Source organism: Macaca nemestrina, chromosome 13 (assembly GCF_043159975.1).
Source record: "Macaca nemestrina isolate mMacNem1 chromosome 13, mMacNem.hap1, whole genome shotgun sequence".
Taxonomy (NCBI): Eukaryota; Metazoa; Chordata; class Mammalia; order Primates; family Cercopithecidae; genus Macaca; species Macaca nemestrina.
In genome coordinates, this window is record NC_092137.1 from 106024472 (window position 1) to 106047533 (window position 23062).

The 23062-nt window shown below is 36.4% G+C and overlaps 1 protein-coding gene across 1 annotated transcript in view; it reads right to left on the reverse strand.

The window, feature by feature from the left end:
- LOC105471796 (zinc finger CCCH-type containing 6) overlaps positions 1 to 23062 on the reverse strand; it is a 56265-nt gene that overhangs the window by 27514 nt on the left and 5689 nt on the right. The window contains exons 2-3 of the mRNA XM_071077093.1: positions 5541 to 5721; positions 2192 to 2314 (exon numbers count right to left, since the gene is read on the reverse strand). Of these exons, the coding sequence (XP_070933194.1) occupies positions 2192 to 2314; positions 5541 to 5721 (304 nt within the window). The remainder of the gene's footprint in view (positions 1 to 2191; positions 2315 to 5540; positions 5722 to 23062) is intronic.

Below are 23062 nucleotides of genomic sequence, written 5' to 3' on the forward strand. Positions count from 1 at the left end.
AATAATAACAGAATATCTATAGGGATATATAATAGTCTATTTAATATTAACAATACATATTTATTAACAATAAATAACTGCATAATGTTTAAAAAATGTGAGATACCTCAAACAACTGCACTATTGTTTATACATACAAATTGATCTTGCCTCCCACAGTGGCTACATAGAAGGCTATGTACTTATTATAATAATGCTGCCACTATTTTAAATATTTGGAACTTCCTATTTGGGGATACTTTCAGTGATAACTTATGAATCCAGAACCTGTCTCATTACTTGATATTTTCAAATGTCTTCTTACCTAAAATAATAATGCCCATCCTGAGCATCTTTTCATTCATTGTAAAAGTCTCCAAATGACTTCTGAATATTTCTAAAGAATAAATCTAACTACATATCAGTGTTGCTGAATTAAAAGTTTTGTCATTTGTGGTAAAAATATTTTTTAATGAATAGTTATAAAATGTTCTGAGAAATAGCAACAACCACTGACTTTAAAATCACTGGACATATTGACCTTACAAACATTTTGACATTTACCTAACTAGACAAAATTATTAACTAATATATAATTCTTTTCAAATTTTGAGAAGATATTTTAATAAAACCTCATTTATTTAATGGTCACTTAGCAATCTCAACTATAAAGGCGGCAACAGTGAATCAGACAATAGAAATAACTAACAAAAATAGTCTTTTGGTTTCTAACTCACAAGAGATTAGGAACACCAAATTAGGAGAAAGAATAGTGCTGCTGTAGACCAGAACAGTGACAGACTGGCAAAAACGAGAACTCAGAAACTCTGGGGCTTTTCAGATAAGTGCACACTGATCCGAATACTTCCTAGTGACTCTGAGAGCATCATTACTTGCCTAGCACAAAATACTGTATATTTGGAGATAGGGCCTTTAAAGAGGTGACTAAATCAGAATGAGGCTGTTAAAGTGGGCTCTAATCCAGTTTGACTGGTGTTCCTACAGTAAGAGGAAATTTGTACAAAGAGAGACACCAGGGGTTCCTGTGCACAGAGGCATGACCATGTAAGGACAAAGCAGTGAGAAGGAGGCCAGCGACAAACCAAGGAGAGAAGCCTAGCACAGATCCTTCCCTTACAGCCCTCAAAAGAAACCAACCCTGCTGGCACCTTGCTCTGGGGCTTCTAGATTCCAGACTGTGAGAAAACACATTTCTACTGCTTAAGCCACCTAGTCTGTAAAATTTTATGTTAGCTCTAGCAAACGAATACATTGTATTATGTATTCTTTATGTTCAAAGATTTCAAATTTATAGCCTGTGTCTGATAAAAGACCAGAAAGAATAAAATTCAAAGTTTAATTTTTCTCTTAAAAGGGCAATACTCAAAACCACAATGAGATGCCACTTCATACCATTTTCTGTTTCCAAAAGAAAACAAAGAAAAAAAAAAAACACGTGTTGGCAAGGATGTAGAGAAATTGAAACCCTCAGGCATTCTGTAAATAATGTAAATGTATTTTTATACTTACATTATTGTAATGTAAATAATATGAAAATATTGTAAATAATGTAAAATAGTGCAGCCACTGTGGAAAACAGTTTCATGGTTCCTCAGACAGTTGGACATAGAATCACCATATGATCTAGCAATTCTACTCCTAAATATATACCCCAATAAACCGAAAGAAGTCTTAAAAAGATTATTGTATACCCATGTTCATAAGCAGCATGATTCACAATAGCAAAAGGTAGAAGCTTTTTTTGATGAACACCCACGTGTCCATCAACAGATGAATGGATAAACAAAATGTGATATATACATACAGTGGAATATTATTCAGCCTTAAAAAGGAAAGAAATTCTGACACATGCTACAGCTTGGGTGAACTTTTAAAATATTATGGTAAGTGAAATAAGCCAGATACAAAAGGACAAATACTGTATGATTCCACTTATTTGAAATACCTAGAATAGGCGAATCCATAGAAACAGAAAATAGTGGTTTTCAGGGGCTGGGGGCAGGGGAAAACGAGGTGTTATTGCTTAATAGGTGCTGAGTTTCTGTTTGGAATGATCAAGAATTTCTAGAAATGGGTAAGTGGTGATGACTGAACAACACTGTGAATATGCTTAATACCACTGAATTGTAGGGTTAAAATGGTACAGTTTACGCTATCTATGTTCTACCACAAAACAAAAAAATGGCAATACCTGAGTAAATGGAATGTCATAATCCCTGTAGAAACCAGTTCTTTTTTTATGGGAACTTTCTGTATGGTCAACATCTGAATCAAGGCTGTAGTCCGAACTATCATCACTAGATGGGGAATTATGCTGAAGGGAGGGGAAAGACAAATATGTTACATTTGCAAAAGGAAGAAAATTTTACTAGTAATTAGATAAGCTTGTTTCAGCCAAAGGTACCAACCAGTAGATTATATTATTCCAGGAGACTCTGAAGTACTACTGAAAAATTCTTGCTCCAAAGGCCACCACCATTCCAACTTCGCTGAGGTTTTCTGAGAAGAAAGTATATCTTCCTCTCTGCTCAGAAACTTTATGACATTTTCCTCATTATCCCTTTGACCTAAACAGAAATATTCCGCCCCTGTGCTCTAAAATGATCTACATTTAAGCTAAACCTAAAGAAAGTAAAATTGGCTCCTAGATCACCAAAAAGGGTCATAGAACATGAGTAGAATATGTATTAATTTGTTTTTACCTAAAATGGCTTTGGAGTTCTTATTCTATTGCATGAGTACCCTAAAACTAAAAGATACCAAAACATTACAAATTACAAAAATAAAATAAATCTGACCCACAAAATTGAACAAAAGTGAAATGAAAAGCATAAGTAACTGATAATGATTATTGATGTCAAGTATAATGATAATTGATATCAAGAGTAACCATTTTCCAGTATTAATATAATTTCAAAAAAAAAAAAATGGGACCAAATCTTCTCCATCTGGTCAAAATGATTACCCTCCCGAGTTGAGCATTCTCTTTAAAGAGTTCTTACATTTCTTAGCAATGAAGACACTGGCTCTGTGTATTACTATCCTTGCAGTCCCAGCATCTAGATCTAGTACAAACTCAGTAAAAATTTGCTGCAATGATTGAACTCTGATGCTTTTATAAGGGAAGGCTCTGTTTTTCTCTAACCCATCCTGAAATGTTATTTTAGGAAAGACAAATTGCTTTCCTCCATCTTGTTCCTAAATGGTCTGGAGTTTGGTTTTTATGATTTTATTGCTTTTGTCTTTGCTGATTTGATAGGTGATATGAAGAAATATTTTTAAATTATGCTGTCAAACGCTTCAACTTTAAGTATCTAATCATTCTTGGCTAGGAGTTAAGATAAATAGTATATATTTAAAAGCCAAGTTTGCTCAGTCACCATGAGAAGGCAGCTCCAGCTTTAAGGAAAACCTTTTACCTGAAAAATACTAGTAGAATTATACTCTGAAAAGATCTGGTCCTTGTGTTTCTTGGTAGGGTAGATTACAAACTCCAAAAAGTCTCAGACTTTTTGACTCTCTGGAATTAATTTCAATAGGCAGTACTTTTCTAGAAAATTTTCCATTTCATCTTGGTTTTAATATTTATTTTCATAAAATTATATACATAAATTTCTTATGATTTTAATTTCCTTTTTGATAGTTATTTCACCCTCAGCATATATACATTTATTTTTCTTTTCCTTTTTATTATTGATTAGTTTGGTCAATGATAAATATGTTGTTGATCTTTTTAAAAAAACTATTGGCTTTCATTCTAATGCATTCACTTGTGCTCATAACTTTATTAAGTACTTCCTTTTTGTTTTGTTATTATTCTATGCTGTTTGATCATAGCTTATATTGTTTTCTTAATTTTTTGTCATTTTTAAGTATTAGGTTAAATTTTTCATATGTTTTGTGGGCATGCTTTCTTTTCTGGAAGACTTACTCACCATTATTCCCTTTTATCTTACAATAACAACTATGAAATGTGACCATAGTCCTATCTTGCTTCTCATGTGAAAAAAATGGATGGAATGGGCCAAGAAAACTTTCCTAGCTTCATAGCTCTAGGGTTATCTCTTCTGCTGTTAGCATGAAGTATTCAAAAATATGGCTATTTTCTGAGCTATGCCTCTTCTGCTTCCTTCCCCCACTTGTTATCTATTTCTTTCCTTGGCCCTATATGCCTGTTTCTCAATGTAGATTCTACTTCCAGCAGTTACCTCCTCAGTGTGGGACTGTCGTAGAAAGGGATCTGGTTGATTCGTATTAGGGGTTCATCAGGTCCAGATCTTTTCAGCACCATCCAATTTCTGTGGTCACCTTACATTCATGCATGAACTGGTGATAGTATAGCCCCTCCCAGTTTCTGCTGCTGTTTTCAGGCCCATAAGGTTTCCATGCTGGGCATGGACCATTTGAGGGGAATATCTGTTGGCAACTTGGTTTCTGGAAGTCCCTTTATTTTCCCTCTGCTTCATTTGTACTGATGCTGTTGCGACACTGGTCTTGTTGCTGTCTATGGTTTGGCTCCAATCATTTGTATTTTTTAGGTTTATTAGAGATAACTTGTTTCTTTCTTCTTTCATAGATGTTGTCAATGGGTTTTGGTTGTGTTATCCTAATTCATGCGATTTTAATGGAGAAAATTCAGGGAGTTTCAAAACCTGCTCCTCCATTGCTGCCAACTTGTCCATGATTTCTCAGTCAGCATAGGTTCCCCTTCTTCCCTACCCCAAATACACATAATTCTCCATCCAGTACCCTGCTGTTTTTCTGATAGCATTTGTTTTTCACTTGTGTGTTGCCTCTCTCCTTCCCATTGCAATGTAATCTCTTTAAGAGCCAACTATTTCACTCACTACTATAACCCTCAGCACATAGCATAAAGGTTTCCATAGTAAGCACTCGATCATACATATAAATGAATACGTAAATAAATAGATGGACAATGCGAATGCACTAATCTGTATCTGTAGAGAATGAAACTGTCTTTCCTTAACCTTCCAATATCCATGTATACAATTTTCCATCAATTAAAATATTATTTATTTCAATCTGTATTAAAATTTAACTGAAGCCTGGCATGGTGGCTCACACCTGTAAACCTAGCAAATTGGGAGGCCATGATCGGCAGATCACTTGAGCCCAGGAGTTTGAGCCCAGCCTGGGCAACATAGCAAAACCCTGTCTCTACTAAAAAAAAAAAAAAAAAAATTAGCCAGGTGTGGTGGCATGCACCTGTAGTTCAGCTACTCAGGAGGCTGAGTAGGGGAATCACCGAAGTCTGGGAGGTCTAGGCTGCAGTGAGCCAAAATTGTGCCACTGCACTCAAGCCTGGGCAACGGACCCTGTGTCAACAACAAAAAAAGATTTAACTTAATTACTTTTTAAATCTTTAAGATAATTAATATAATCTTTGTTTAGAAAGTTTAATCACATAAATGAAAATATCTAATCCATATGTTTTATAATAAAACCATGACTTCTGCTTTCTAATTTTTAATATATTTCATAAAAATTTATCAAAGAATAAAAAGTAGATTCTAACTAACCTTATGTTTCTCACGTTTTCTTCTTTTGGATTTTTTCTTCTCTCTCTCTTTCTTATGTTTTTTTCTTGATTTTCTGTAGGCTTTCTCACTTTTCTGCTTTTCATTCTCTTTTGCTTCTTTTTCTTGTATTTCTTCAAATCCTGCATCGTCTATTTCACCATCTTCTAATTCGCCATCTTCTCTAAAGAAGGAAAATTTTAATTTTCAAATATCAATTCTAAAACAAATCTTACAGAAAGATTTTCAAAAGAAAAAAAGCATATGCTAAGAATTTATGTTATATTCATTTAGACAAGTGCTTGAAAAATTTTTCTATAAAGGCCCAGATAGTAAATATTTTACATATGCAGGCTGTATATGGTTTCTGTTGCGAATTCTTCTTCATTTAACATTCCTTTAAAAATGTAAGAACCATTCTCAGCAGCCGAAGTTTGCAAACCTCTTAGATTACAATCACTGATTCTCACAAAATGAATGCATGAATACAGTGCTATCCCGAAGTAATGCAACAGTTACCATCTACTAAACTTTCTTCAAAAAAAGGAATTAAACTAAAATGCTACAAGAAACACTCGACTTACAAGAAGGTATTTTTAACTTAGTAGCTCATAGACAGCTATAGTTTTAAACTAAAAGCAACCTAAGAACCAAGAATGGGCTGCCCTTGGGGAAAGAGGATCTAGAATCCGGTTGATGCAGCTTATGGCTTCAGCTTATGGCTTGTCACTATGCGTACAGTCCTTAAATTATTATTTTATTTCTAAAAAATAATTCTTTAAATAGATAATACAGGCATGTGGCTTAAAGGGAAACCTCAAAAGGCACAAAAGGATCTGTCTCATTTTAGGTTAAAAAATACTGTATCACTATCAAATAATTAAACATTTCTTCATTTGAATATCATAACTTCTTTTTTCTTTATTATATGTTCCCTTTCCTGTGCTTACATATTTTCAGAAATTTTAGTAGATGTGCATAGCAGAATTTGTATTTTGTACTTAAATATTATACATTTCATGGCTGTATATTTATTTGATCAAGTTCTTTTATATCATAAATAATTCACATGGAGCTGGGCATTTGACTGCTTGCCGATAACTCAGCAATAAGCATTTTAAGTGTGAAGTTATTCTTTGGTTGAACTTTATTCTTGATATGGGGCTTACTTAAGAGTCAGATATCTGGTCTACAGAAATTACCATGCTCAGGAATTTTGACATGTATCGCCATGATGCTTTGCACAAGGGCTGCACCAATTTAGATCATCTTTGGCAGTGAATCAGTGGATTAGTTTTACTACAACTTTACTAATGGTGGTGGTGGAATTTCAGTTGCTTTTTTTTGCCAGCTTAATAGGTCTAAAATTTTACTTTCTTTGATGACTAGTGAAGTTGAATTTTCCCTGCCTGTTATATTGCATGCATACTTTATCTGTTTGTGTCACTGTCCTTCTTTTGGATTGGGGTCACACCATTTTTTTAAGCTTATCTGTATAAAATTTTATTCAAAACTAGTACTGTTGGTCATATTTAATACAAATGATTTTCCTAATTTGAAAAAAAAAAAGTTTTTAAAAAGCTTTTTTTTGAGACAGGGTCTCACTCTGTCACCCAGACTGAAGTGCAGTGGCACAATCTCAGCTCACTGCAACCTCCGCCTCCCAGGTTCAAGCGATTCTCATGCCTCAGTCTCCCCAGTGCTGGGATTACAGGCACACGCCATCACACCCGACTAATTTTTATATTTTTATAGAGATGGGGGTTTCACCATGTTGGCCAGGCTGGTCTCAAACTCCTGACCTCAAGTGATCTGCCTGCCTTAGCCCTCTAAAATGCCAGGACTACAGGCATGAGCCACCATGCCCAGCCAGTCTATATTAATTCTTACCAACAAAGTAAAACACTAAGTAAACAAACAAACAAAAAAACAAATTTTCATACAGATAGTAACAAAACTCAAGCCACAAAACAATTCCTTAACGTGAATCTGTAAAAAGGCTTCATAATAAAACTATAAATCAAATTTCTTTCCAAATACTAGTATCTTTGCTATTGTGGAGGTTGAATCCTAGAAACAAGCTGACTTTTATATTGATTACGACATTTTTAAAGATGGAAACCAAAATATTCATTAACAGTATTTTAAAATGCAAATGAACCAATCGATACACATGGAAAGATGAATACATAAAACAATTTTAACATTTAATCATACTTCCAAAACACTATAGTTTGAAAAAATGCAAACTACTACAAATAGTACATGCAGAAAGGCAAATGTCTATGTATATATGGCAGCAAATGAAAAACAACTAAACTATGGTGTGTGCATTTTAAAGGTAATTTAGAATTACCAGGTATGTGTAATTTCTAAAACATGAAACTGATAATGTCACTCTCCTGCCATAAATCTTCAATGATATGATATGATATCTCAAATCTGCTTCAAAATAATCCACTACGGATAGTGGACGTGGTCTTAATAAGATTGGCCATGAGTTGGTAAACTGCTGAAACTGTGGGATGTGTATATGAGGATTCATTCTATTCTTTATACATTTAAGAGGTTCTGTAATAAAAACATAATCTTTAATGGTTCCCTCTGCTTACTCAGCTACTTTCAGTTTCTCAAGTCTACAAGCCTTAAAAAGTGCCTAAAATCTCTCAATGCCCAGCTCACGTCACCAGCCTCACCACAACTCCTTCACCTGGCTAATTCCAATTCAGTATTTCGGATGCAGTTTAGATGTCATTTCCTATAAGATGTCTCCCATTACTACCCAGGTTTAGGTGAGATGCTTCATTCTAAGTACTCCTTTGCTAGCTCTCATTTCTCTTATCATTGCACTCTGTACATTATGTCAAATGACTTGTTTGTTTGTTGGTGAAAGCAGGGTGTATGACTGTCTTTTACAGAGGTATCTCTAGCACCTAGCATGGCACTTTGCTATTTACTGAATGACTGAATGTATAATACCCATAACTCTTGCATCGTAGAACAGGTATATGATACTATCCTAAAGTGGCTATAAAGTCACTGGAATTTTCCCCAGCTTCTATTATAAAATCAAAGAGATATATATTCACTTAGACTTGAAAATTGCTTATGAGGCAGTCTTGACATTCTGGCTATTTCAGTTAAAATGTTTTGAACTTTTATAAACTATAAAACCTTATAATCCAAAAAAATGAGTGCACCTATTCACTAAAAGACAAGTATAAGAATGTTTTTGGCAGCTCTAGTCATAATAGTAAAAAATTATAAACAACAAATCTCTATCAACAGGCAAACAGATAAATAAATTATACTTTATTTATATCAGAATACTAAAAAGAAAAAAATTAACAACTGCTACAAAAAATATAGAGGAATCTTACAGACATAATGAGGAGCAAAATAAGCCAGACACGAGACAGTACTGTATTTCATTCATTCATAAATGAAATGATTTCATTTTCGACAGATTGTCTGTCGAAAACAGACAAACCAATATATAACAGAAGTCAGAATAGTGATTACCTCTTGCAGAAGTGCAAGTGACAAAAAAAGGGGTATTAAGGAAACTTCTGAGGTATTGAAATATTCTGTATATTGACCTGTGTGGTGATTACTATATATACACTATACATATTTGTAAAAACTCATCAAGTTATACATTTAAGTACTGTGTACTTTGTTACCTATATTTATACAATAAAATTTAAAACACAAATGACAAAAATATCTGTGTTTATCCTTTCTTTTATTGCCTCTCTCCTTCAACGTGAGCTCCTTAAAGCATAAAAAAAATTACACCTGGAAATCACTGCTTCATATTTAGCATTTTAACTAGAGCTATTTAAAAACAAAGTACACAGGCTAAAAATGCCCATAAATTCATGTCCTACTTTACATACATTATTTAAGTGTGAAATATGGGCCATTTATATTTGTTATGTGACATAAAACATTGCAAACTTTTAAAATTTTCTCTTTATTTTCCCTTACCCTACTTATTTCAGCATTCATACAATAGCAGATTTAAACTTGTACATTTTTGTATGGCTACAAAAAATGTGAAAGAAAGAGAAAATAGAGAACAACAATTCACACTATGAACTGCTTCCAAACTCTTTGAAAGTCAGTTTTGGACACATGTGGAAAGCATGTGTGGTATCATGGAAAGAGAAGGAGATTTCATGGGAGGAAAGCTGGATTCTTACTCCAGCTCTATCACCAAAATTAAAAAAAAGCTTTCTTAATTGAGCACCTAGTAATGTATCAGATACTAACTTAGTGATCTTGAGAAACACCTAGAAGAGGTAACAGAAATAATTAAGACTGCTTATCATTCTCCAGATTTTGAACTACCTTAATACTACAAGAGCTGTTTTGTTTACTAAAGATTTTTTAAAAATGTAATACATCAAATAGATAAGTTCCTAAGTCAATTAATTATATATAGGTGATGTTTTATTAATATAAACATAATAGAGAGATTATGTCTTTTTTTAAAAAGGAGCATATTCATGTTCTTGTACCAATGACTGGTAAATAACTGTCCAGTTAATAAACAAAATTAATTTTAATAGATTTTATCTCTTAGGCAAATCTATATAGATACAACGTAGATTAGGAGTTGCCAGGTAGATTAAAGGGAAAAACAGGGAGTGACTGCCAGTGGGTAAAGGGTTACTTTGTGGAGTGGTGAAAACATTGTAAAATTAAATAGTGGTAATGACTGTACTACTCTGAATATACTAAAAACCTGTACACTTTAAAAGTGAAATGTATCTCAATAAAGCTGTTATTTTTAAAAACAGTTAAAAATATTTTTTCTCTAGATTTAAATATCTAGATTGGAGACAACTGGGGAAAATCGTAATACACTATGATATAAAAATTCAAGACTCTGAAAATGGTCAGTACCCTTGTCATTCATGATGTTCTTATTTTAAGGTAATTATTCATTAAATCTTTACAAACTGATATGCCTTAATAGAAGATTCTACTTTTTTCTATTCTGATATTGATGGCTATTAAAATAAATTAACCTGAACTATTCAGTCTTACCTCCACAGGTAGTTTCTGCTTTTTCTTTATGCTTGCCTAAAGGCTCCTGTTACAAGCTACAGATCAGAAACTGAGTCTTCTGGAAGAAACACAAAAGCCTCTATAAAAGACTATACAAGTACTCCTGATAGATGACAGTACAAAGACATTACTCATGAATGCAAACTTCTTGGGATAATATGAAAATCAATCAAAAAAGACAATCTTCAGAATGTACCAAGTGACTGTGTCGGAATCTCTAGGATTTCTTTCCAGTCCAGGAGCAAGCGACTTAATAGAATTAGACTGCTTACCCTAAGACCAACAGAACAAAATTCCCTAGATGTTTGAAATGATTACTTGTAACATTTTTCTGTTTCTGCTTTTGTACAAATTCACACAGTCATTTCTTCCTTACTATAGATGATAGGGTAGGATAACTGCTCTGTACTGCTGCCCTGGAAAACTTGCATGCCTCCACACAGGCCACTTAGGTAAGCCCAACGATAGGCTGACCTAAGCCTTGGCAGAATGCCCCGTGTTCCTTCAGAATACGGAAAGACAGGCAGTCTTGTGAGGTGCTGCTACAAGGCTATTTCTTACCTACCTCCATATTTTGTGGGAGCTTGCTGGGAGTCAGTTTCTCATCCACCTTCCCTGGTTCCATGAGGTCTGAGATTCACCACCTTGCCCACTCCTTAGGATGTAGCCATAGGCTAAAAAATTGCTTAGCTACAGGATGGAAACTGTTCCTCAGCAACAGAGTGCCCACCACTCACATTACCTATCATTTGGCCCCGTTTGGTTTCAGTGTTATCCTGTGGATGAGGGACATGAGGAGCTGACACCATGCTGATCATGCATTTGTCTATGTAATTAATAAACTGTCTGAATCTGTCAGCATGCTTGATAGATAACTTGATTGAGTCTAGGCTTTGCCCATGCCTACTGTGATCTTTTCCCTCAACCTAAATAGTACATGTATAGTTCTCTTGATTAATTGTTAAACTAACTCCCTACCTTACCCCTACCAAACTAGATATTTCTCCTCAAGGAAAATACTGTCTGCTCATACTGGGGCCATGGAAGATCCACTTGACATGAGTTTTTGTGATTTTCTGTTCATCTCAAAACTTGGCCTTGGGCATTTGTATCTTGGATGGCTTTCCGTATCTCCATTTTCTCTTTATAGTTTCATAAACAGTTCCTTTTGAAAAATTACTGGTAAAATCTGATGAGTATCAATAGTTTTCAAAGTGTTTTTTATCTTTATCCTTTATCCAATACATTCTTACACCTTCTGAAATTATTTAATTTGCAGAAACTTAGCTTACCCCTTTTTGACTATCTACAGCAATGGCAATTTTTACTTGGTTTGTTTTACTACTCAAGCCCATCTTAGAATTTGTCAAAGCCTCAACCCAAATATAAAATCCTTCAGGAATGAGACTTAGTACAAATATATGGGCAATATTATAAATTTTAATTAGCCTAATGGCCTCCATAGTCCTGTGACAACCTTTGCAATTTTTGCTTAACTCTATGCACCATATCTCTACCCAAGAGATAACTGAGAATTCCTTTCTTATTTACTTTTGTTACAAGTAATTCCTCTTTTGTTTTTGAAACTACAGGTGGCTCTCCTAATTTTTACCTCCTGAATCAACAACATATTTACTTATATTTGCCTCATTAGAACCTAACTTGCATATACACATAATAACTCTTGGTAACAATGTAATAATTAGATGATTTAAGAGACTTCTCATGTCTTCCAGGAGATCATGCTTACCTGGGAGTGTCCGAGAGGACACTGACCTCCCTGGATGGGGGTTACAAAACTCGAAAAAGCTATCAAAACTTGGTTAATAATGCTGACTGAAAAGATTAAGCCATAAAGCCCTAGAAGTATAACAAACTAATCTAAAATAATTAATTCAAGTGGTTACGGGTAACAGCATAGCTTTAGATTTCTTAATGGCACGCCAAGAAAAAAAATAGGACATATCACTAATATTCCCTGATGATTGTGGAGGGAAGGTTGACTAACCTATAGCCAAACTGAAAGAAAAGACAATCTGGCTAATCACAAGTGGACTCAGAAGGACCCTTGAGCTCTGATCTCCTGGTCAAAGTAAGGAAATCTTTGGTCATCAACCTAAAGTGACTTCCAGTCTTTCCTTATCATCATTCTGGTTATTCTTGTCTCTCGTTCTTCTAATGCCTGGTCTCCAGAGCTGTATATGCCACTGCATAGCTGTTATTTCACTGATGGTACAAAAAATTATTTTGCAATGGAAGGAAAAATAAAGGGATTCTGACATTTAGTCAGGCCAAATGCCAAGTCCTTCAGTCAGAATTCCTACAAAGGTAATAAGCCATACAGCAGTGAATACATAATCATCTGTTCTATTTCTACAGGACTAAGGGATGGTCAAAATAGGGGAGCTAATTGTTAAAACTCCGCTAGGTTCACCGGATGCAGTGGCTCACACCTGTAATCCTAGCACTTTGGGAGGCCGAGGCGGGCAGATCACGAGGTCAGGAGATCGAGACCATCCTGGCTAACACGGTGAAATCCCATCTCTACTAAAAATACAAAAAGCTAGCCGGGCGTGGTGACGCACACCTGTAGTCCCGGCTGCTCTGGAGGTTGAGGCAGGAGAATGGCGTGAACCCGGCAGGCGGAGCTTGCAGTGAGCTGAGATCACGCCACTGCACTCCCGCCTGGGCAACAGAGCGAGACTCCATCTCAAAAAAAACCAAAACAAACAAAAAACAAAAACCTCTGCCAGGTTCCCAGTCTGTGCACTCAAAAGTGTTGACCCTATGTCCCTTAGCTTAACAAACACTCACATCCCATCTCAGACCTCTTTGTTAAGAATGTCTGTGCTTTTGTGACATAAGCAGAAAAAATAAAATAAAATAAAATAAAATGGAGAATTTCCAGTCCCCAAGTGAACCAATTAGAACGTAATGCCTAGAATTGGCCGAGCACAGTGGTTCACGCCTGTAATCGCAACACTTTGACGGCCACGGTGGGCAGACTGCTTCAGGTCAGTAGTTCGAGACCAGCCTGGCCAACACGGTGAAACCCTATCTCTACTAAAAACACAAAAATTAGCCAAGCGTGGTGGCGGGTGCCTGTAGTCCCAGCTACTTGGGAAGCTGAGGCAGGAGAATCTCTTGAACCTGGGAGGCAGAGGTTGCAGTGAGCTGAGATCCAACTATTGCACTCCAGCTTGGGCGACAGAAATGAGACTCTGTCTCAAAAAAAAGGAACTTAGCGCCTAGAATCCCTCCCAACATGTAATAAGCTTTATTTTCTTCTTCATCCATCTCTTCCACTTTCTGTGTGGCGAGAAACATTACTTAACCAGCAAGCAGATTGATTTAGATTTATTTATTTAAGCCCTGGTGGTATTTATATTATTCCTTAGAAGTATTTATAAAATATTTTATTGAGGCCTGGCACGATGGCTCATGTCTGTAATCCCAGCACTTTGGGAGGCCAAGGTGGGCGATTACCTGAGGTCAGGAGTTCGAGATCAGCCTGGCCAACATGGTGAAACCCCATCTCTACTAAAATTACAAAAACTGGCCAGGCATGGTGGGACATGCCTATAATCTCAGCTACTCAGGAGGATGAGGCAGGAGAATTGCTTGAGTCCAGGAGACAGAGGTTGCAGTGAGCTGAGATCGTGCCACTGTACTCCAGCATGGCCGACAGAGTGAGACTCTGCTCCAAAAAAAAAAAAAAAAGAGTATTTTATTAAACAATCTATAAAATATGTAAATAATCACATAATCACAGTTAAAATTCTAGAGATTAAGATGAAACTAAGATTAGCTTACATAGTGTATGCCAGAAACCCCTAACTAATTTTTAGATGTGAGTGGCAAATCTGGCTTTGAGCTTCAAGAAACAAAAATTAGGCCTAAGACAACAGTACTTCCAAGACAAAAAACAGACCAGTTGCTCAAGAAAACCACACTTTGTTTTCTGAGAGTAAGATCAGAGAGAAATTTCTCCTCTGAGTCCTCATAATGACAATATTACCTGATGTAATGGACAGTACTTGATATGACAGACACTGTCCTCAAGAGTGTCCATACAATCAATGCAACATTTTATTGCTTACAGAATATGCCAATTTGAGCCAAGGGCACACTACCAAAGTTCAATTAAGAAAAAACAATTATGTAAAGGAACAAAGTACTACTGTGCGAGTACACAATTGTCTGACATTCTGACTTAATCCAGAGATGAAATCCAAAATATCTGGAGTCGCAATTCTTAAAAACTATATGCATGTAAAAATTGTATGTCCTTCCAGCTTAAAAAAAAAAAAAAAAGGCCATTCATTCATTTAACATGTATTTATTCACCACATTCTCAGTGGGGATACAATGGCAAACAAAAACAAGAAAAAGACATGATTTCTTCTCTCATGAAGTTTTTAATCTTGGGGTAGCACAGACACTGAAGAATCACACAAATAAACATAAAATAACCACACAAGTATATGAAGTAGGTAAATGGTGCTATGAGTGCACACAACAGGGGAAAGTCATCCGTCAGGGAAGTGTGGAAGGCTTTCCCTGAGGAAGTCGTAAATAAACTGAGATGAGGAGTCTGCCTGAGAGACAGGGGATGGGGAAGGGACCTCTGCAAACTAATGAATAGGATGAGCAAAACTTCTGTGTAGAAAAGAGTACGATACACTATAGGAACTGAGACAAGGCCAGTGTCACTGAGTCATAAATGTGAATTACTTCAATTCCTCAGGAGTTATTTGAATGTTTGTCAGGAAATGGTGGCCACCAGGGCAGACCAGCTGGGTGACAGCATGGGATTTGGAGTTATAAGATGCTATAGGTTTTTTTTTTTTTTTTTAATTGAATAGCATTTTTTTAAGTGCTCAGATAACATTAGTCCAAACCTTTTATTGTACAGGTTTTTCAAAAGGTGGGCACGGTGGTTCATGCCTATAATACCAGCACTTTGGGAGGCTGAGGAGGGTAAACTGGTCAAGCCCAGGAGCATGAGAGCAGCCTGGGCAACACAGTAAAACCCTGTCTCTATAAAAAAAATACAGAAATGAGCCAGGTGTGACGGTGCGTGGCTGTGGCTCCAGCCATTCTGGAGACTGGGGTGGTAGGAGGTCGAGGCTACAGCAAGCTATCATTGGGCCATTGTATTTCAGCTTGGGTGACAGAGACCCTGTCTCAAAAAAAAAAAAAAAAAAGGTAAAAAGGCTTAACCATATGAAGCTAGAAAATCATATAAAGCTAGAAAATAGGTCACCCTATTTCATTTCAGGGTCCCAGATAAGTTGGTAAAGAGTGGTTCAGGGCCAGGCGCAGTGGCTCACACCTGTAATCCCAGCACTTTGGGAAGCCGAGGAAGGCAGATCACGAGGTCAGGAGATTGAGACCATCCTGGCTAACACGGTGAAACCCCGTCTCTACTAAAAAAATACAAAAAATTAGCCGGGCATGGTGGCGGGTGCCTGTATTCCCAGCTACTCGGGAGGCTGAGGCAGGAGAATGGTGTGAACCCGGGAGGCGGAGCTTGCAGTGAGCTGAGATCGCGTCACTGCACTCCAGCCTGGGTGACAGAGCGAGACTCCATCTCAAAAGAAAAAGAGTGGTTCAGGGCCAGGCATGGTGGCTCACGCCTGTAATCCTAGCACTTTGGGAGGCCGAGGCGGGTGGATCACTTGAGGTCAGGAGTTCGAGACCAGCCTGGCCAACATGTTGAAACCCTGTCTCTACTAAAAATACAAAAATTAGCTGGAAATCGCTTGAATCCGGGAGGTGGAGGTTGCAGTGAGCCGATATTGTGCCGCTGCACTCCAGCCTGGGCAACAGAGCAAGATTCCGTCTCAAAAAAAAAAAAAAAGAGTGGCTCAGTTCAGCTACACATCAAAGTCAGTGGTGGGGGGTGGTGGCAGTGAGAAGAAGAATGCTCAAAGAAATGAAAACTATTTTATTAATAAGGTTTGCAGTTCAAAACAGGGCTGAGCACCAATATCTAGAAGAGAGAGTGGAATATAGTGAGGTAGGTGATTGCCAGAACAGCAATTTCTACCTAAAGTTAGAGAGGATCCAAACCAAAACAAAAACCGAATGAAATCTCTTATTTAATGAAGACCCACGGTTCTGGCAAAGTGAGATCACCTGAACCTGGAAATTAAAATAGGAGTGTTAAATGAGAATAACCAGCAACAAAAGATTTCTTAAAAGGACTACTTAAGGCTTTAAACTTAAGTGGCACATTAAAATTAATTACTTAGCATCATAGTAAGGTAGAAGAACACAAAGCTCTTGAATCAGAAAGATCTGTGTTCAAATTCTGCTTCCCAATGTACTACCTATATGAATATGAACAAATTATGCCATCCCTCTAACATTGTTTCCTTCTCTACAAAACGGGATGAATTAATCACCCTTACCACTGCAGAGTTGTTTAAGGATTGAGACAAAGTTAAGTAATTACCTATCATTGTACCACCTAGTAGATAGCCCTCAATGAAAGCTTCCTTTCCCTTCGTGACTTACCTAACTATACATATCTGAATAGAACTACTACGCTGGACTACAAATACTTCCACAGAAATGAACTGGGAAAGGTTATAAATCCAAGGAGAAGGGATTCTAAGTGGAAATTTCTCTTATTTTCCTTCAGAGGATAACAATGAAAAATTATCTGGAACAGGTTTAAAAAAAAAGGAAAGGAAGCTGGAATAAACCAAGTTTGGAGTCTGTTCCTGAAGATATTTGTACTTTAGTCCATCTCTACGCAACACACAGCAGCAGTCTGCATGAACACCTCTCATATTCTCAAAGTCTCCCCAAGGCAACACTAAAACATAAAATGGAGTATGACATCTAGTGATCACAGGGATTATGGTGACAATAGATGTTAATGATGATTCAAAGTAACCAAGTAAAGGATAAATCAGCAACTGTCTGGTAAAACAGAAAGGCATGCCATGTATTTTATTTACAAAGAGTTCCTTCAAAATGTTTCCAACAAATTGGTTTTTGATAAGAAAATATTTGCTAATTATTAATTATCTGCCCCCATCCAATGCAAGATGGAAGAAGTAGTGCTGAACATTAATCTAGAAAATTAAAAATTTTTAAATATATCCATAAGCTTGTATGTTTGACATCATGAAGAAAACCACACTATTCCTAAAATATATTATACTTTATGTCATAAGCAGAGACAGACTATTGCGTGAATAAACCAAACTGTGAATTAACTTGCCATAGCTTTTTTTGAGACACTTTAAAAGTTATTCTTTTTATATTTCATTTACTCTCTTGGGTATCTAAGCTAGAATTGATTTACTTTCAGACCCACTCCTTAAAACTCACTCTTGGGAGCTCTGTGTGGAATCGGGCCCCTCTTCTTCTGGTATTATGTTTTCAAACTGACAGGGATAAGAAAGAAAAACTTATCTGGGAACGAAAATTGGATCCAACATTTAACCTGTCAAAAAGTCTGGCAATGATGACTATATGTATTCTTGCTTAAATAGTCTATTAATCATTGAACAACAACAACAAAAAGTGAGATTTTTTTTTTTTTTTAAAGGAGTCTCGCTCTCTCACCCAGGCTGTGTGCAGCAGCGCAATCTCGGCTCATTGCAGCCTCCGCCTCCTGGGTTCAAGCAATTCTCCTGCCTCAGCCTCCCGAGTAGCTGGGATTACAGGCACACACCACCACACCCAGCTAATTTTTGTATTTTTAGTAGAGATGGGATTTCACCATGTTAGCCAGGCTGGTCTTGAACTCCTGACCTCAGGTGATCCACCCTCGACCTCCCACAGTACTGGGATTACAGGCGTGAGCCACCACACCTGGCCTGAGAATATTTTTTCAAGTATGTCATTTAGGTGCAGTGGCTCATGCCTGTAATTCCAGCACTTTGGGAGAGTGAGGCCAGCAGATTCCTTGAAGTTGGGAGTTTGAGACCAGCCTGGTCAACATGGTGAAACCCCATCTCTACTAAAAAATACAAAATTAGCCGGGCATGGCGTTGTGGGCCTGTAGTCCCAGCTACTCGGGAGGCTGAGGCAGGGGAATAATTTGAACCCAGGAGGCAGAGGTTACAGTGAGCCAAAGATCCCACCACTGCACTCCAGCCTGGGTGACAGAGTTAAGACCCCGTCTCAAAAAGAAAAAAAATTTACTCTTAGTATCTAAATATTCATTTTCCAATTTAAGGTGTTTTACATAAAACTTGGAATGAAAATCTTTTTGTTTCACTTTATATGTTGAAATTTTCTCAATTAGATGAAGTATAAATGTACATTAATGCAAGAGGAAAATGTCACAATAATTATGAATGCTATTTATGTACAAAAGAAATTAACACTTTTCAAATAGGCAAATAGTGTAATAATATTGAGAGAGTTAGCTAATGAATTTAAGAAGAATATTAAATCCTTTTTCAGACAACAAATAATTATAAAACCTTTAATGAAAAATACAAAGCAGAATAGAAATTTTGTCATAATTTCAATTGTATTCAGTTGCATTACCAGTATTCATTATACTAAACAAAATCATTTCTAAAGACTATATTTAATTTTTATTTTATTCTATGAATTTTTTTCTTCCTTTTCTGAGACTCACTCAAAATCCATGAATCTTCTAAGAGAAAACCTTTTTTGAGGATTCTTCACTTTTTTTGTAGATAAATTAAAAGCAGAATGTTATAAACTCTACCACTTTAGAATTTTATGAGGAAAACCTCCAAAGTTATATACAACATAATCATTTTTGCTTGATATTATATACACACACATATATATAAACACAGACACATATAAAGACGTTAGAGGAAGAAAGTTCCTCCACCTATTTTGTATTCCACTAACTTTAGTGGAAAGTGACCCTCAATTTAGTGTCTGTATGTGCATTACAGCAATCACAGGAACAATTTAGCAACAGGCAGCACTGAGAAAATTATCGTTACTGCACTACAATGTCCTACTCTTAAAATAAGATTACTAATATTTCTAAGAATAAATTATAATAACTTCAGGGATAACATTTCATATCTTAACATATGCCAGAAGTTTACTCTATGATGATGATACTGACTTCTGCTCTAGCTTTAACAAATATTTGTTTTCACACTTGGCCATTTGGCAGTCAAAAAAGGGATATTTTGTGCACTAAATGTACAGCCAAAATACTTAGGTAATTCCTATATCAGTTCTTATTTAATTCCATTTTCATGTGCTTATACAAAATATAATTTTAAAAGAGGATCTTATATATTCCAAGGATGTAGAAAACAACTCAAGGATGTAGAAAACAGCCTCCCTTATGGGTCTAACAGGGGATATCACAAAAACTCAACCCCACACAGAAGCACCAGTGATCTAATAACATTTTATTGTTAACTGCTAATAATCAAGAAAAATCCATGCAAGAAAGGTGTTAGTTCTTCTGATCTCTATGCATTTTCAATGAATTCCCTTCACAGGCTGAAAGTTGTACACAATAGAATTGCTTTCTACAGCTAAAAACTTACAGAGCTAAGTTAGCTAGACTTGATTTCATAGTCTCTTAAAATATAAAGATTATTAACATCCTTATACATTAAAATTTTAGTATTTTAAGATTTAGAAAAAGGTATATTTTAAGATTTAGACAAGTGTCACATAAGATGAATTTCTAATTAACTAAGATGAAATTGTCTGTGATTCAGTAATATCCAAAATAAAAAACATTTATAAATGCCCAAAATCCCAATCCAGCAACTGATACCAGAAGAACCATCATTATGAAGCAAGGGAAAGACGGCTGAAACTGAATGCCATAGATAGGTTGTGGTTCTCACCCAGGGCTTAGTCATCTTGGACAAGTTATTTGCCCTTCCAAGTCTGTTTCCTAAACTATAAAATGAATATATTAATATCTTCTCTGTCTATATGTACCAAATGAAGTTATAGAAATTATAAACTCTGATATATGTAAAATATTGAGTATCTGAGGGTTCCAAATCTAGGTTATTTTCATACCAACTGTATGAACAGACTGCAATTGATTTTTATGTAGTTTTATGCTTACTTTTAATGTTTACTCTCTTTAGAAACTACTTGGAACTTGGTTATTTATTTATTTGCCACTCAAGAATGCGGGTATGATTTATGAAAGTGTATTAACAGTTATCTGAAGTATTAATGTTAAGCTAGAACTCAAATTACAAATAAAGCAAAACAAAACAAATACAAAATCATAATAGAGAAAGCTTGCTCTTTGCCAAGAATAATAATAATCTGCTGATTATTGTTAGTCACTCAATGACTACTGTCTTGGTTGGTACACATCAGCAGCAGTCAAATAACACCTCCCAGAACCCAACCACCCAAAAAAAGATACTGGGAATAAGAATGTCCTCAGAAAGCTCAACTGTAAAACTAAAACACAAACCAGAACAGAGATTAGGAAGTCAAGCACAGAGGATCAAGTAAAAGATAGGACTAACTAAATTTAAGATACTAACATGCAATGAAAAGAAATATATCTACCAGAAATATGGAGGTGAGTAGTTCAGTCAGCAATGGAAGCAGTGAAAAAGGAAAGGCACAAAACACTATCATGTAAGCATTACCCAGGAGAAAGGATATCCTATAAAGCAGATTGATGTAAGCAACTGCTTGACAAGTATATTATGGAGCTGGGATTATCACTTTATCAGAGCTGATGCCATTTAAAACTTCTAGTCATTTATAATCAACTCCCTTGTTATCTCATGCTGAAATCTGGTTTTCCATTCAGCATTCTACATTGAAAGAATACACTCCCTGATGTAAATTTCTAGTCCTTATTTTACTTAAATAAACTGGCATTCTCTTGTGATGGGGATGTATATGCTCAGATAAGAGTGTGGGCTCTGGAGTCAGGTTACTTTGAGTTCCTACTGAGTGACTTTGTGATCTTGGGAAACTTACCAATCTGTTGTCTGTTTCCTCATCTGTAGAAAAGGGGCCTAATAATAGGACCTATTTCCCAAGGTTGTTGTGAGGATTAAACAATTCATGTAAAGCACTTAAAACTGCACCTGTCATATAGCAAGTGCTAAACAAATGCTAGCCTTGTTATTATTTTTGAACATGAATTAACATTCCTGTGTCTGATTGCTCTGACACTGATCAGTTTCTAAATCTGAAAAATTAAAGCAGGGCCACTGTGTTCCACAACTCCGGGGGCATCAATGCACAAGAGAATAGAGTTTGCCGGCTGCTCTGAACTAAAGGCATGACCTGGTGAATTCAAGGTCACCCATCTGTGAGGTTCTTTTTCGCAGCCAATCTGTCCAGGCGAAAACTTGACTTAATACATAAGAGTCATAAACCTAAATGTCTATCCTAGTGAGGCAGATCCCCTAGATAAGTGAGGGACACCTTGAGTGGTGAGTTTGCCAAGAAACTATGAGTGGTAAGACTGGAGGGCAGAGCACAAGTCAAGCCTTATATGCTTTCAAATACAGATATTTTAAAACACTCTGTCAGGCAAAAACAGTATAGGCAGATTTTAAGCCTGAAGCCCACCAGTGTGCAAACCCTGCAGCACCCTTTCATTCAAACTTTAAAATATTTTAACTTAGAATAAGGTATATCCTGTGACCTATTTTTAACCTTAATTTTTCTTTACTGCTCTGTGACTATCCCTTCTTTTCTTCTCCCTTGGTTTCCAAAAACTTCTGTGCTCTTCTCCATACCTCTTGACATACATACTTGGAGTGGTATCATTCATTTCAACTAACATTTCAATCAGCTAAAAATTCCAGATATTTATATCCAACTCTATCAATGCTAAGAAATACCTCATGAATTTTGCCTGTCTACTTCCTCATTGCCAATGCCTTTGGTTAAGTCCTCATCTGATTTCCAGATGTTTACAATAGATTTGGCTCATTCTATTCTCTCATTGTCCACAGCCAGCCACCAACAAATCCTATTGGTTCTTTTTTTTTTATTTTTTTTTATTTTATTTTTTTTTGAGACGGAGTCTCGCTCTGTAGCCCAGGCTGGAGTGCAGTGGCCGGATCTCAGCTCACTGCAAGCTCCGCCTCCCGGGTTCACGCCATTCTCCTGCCTCAGCCTCCCGAGTAGCTGGGACTACAGGCGCCGCCACCTCGCCCGGCTAGTTTTTTGTATTTTTTAGTAGAGACGGGGTTTCACTGTGTTATCCAGGACGGTCTCGATCTCCTGACCTCGTGATCCGCCCGTCTCGGCCTCCCTAAGTGCTGGGATTACAGGCTTGAGCCACCGCGCCCGGCCAAATCCTATTGGTTCTAACACCAATTAAACCATATCCAGAATCCAACCATTTTCACCTAAACCATCATCATCTGTTACCTAAATTACCACAGCAGTTCCTTTTACTACTCATTTACCGCATTTACCATACTACTCATTTACCATATACCATAGAGGATCCTGTCCCTCCTATGGTC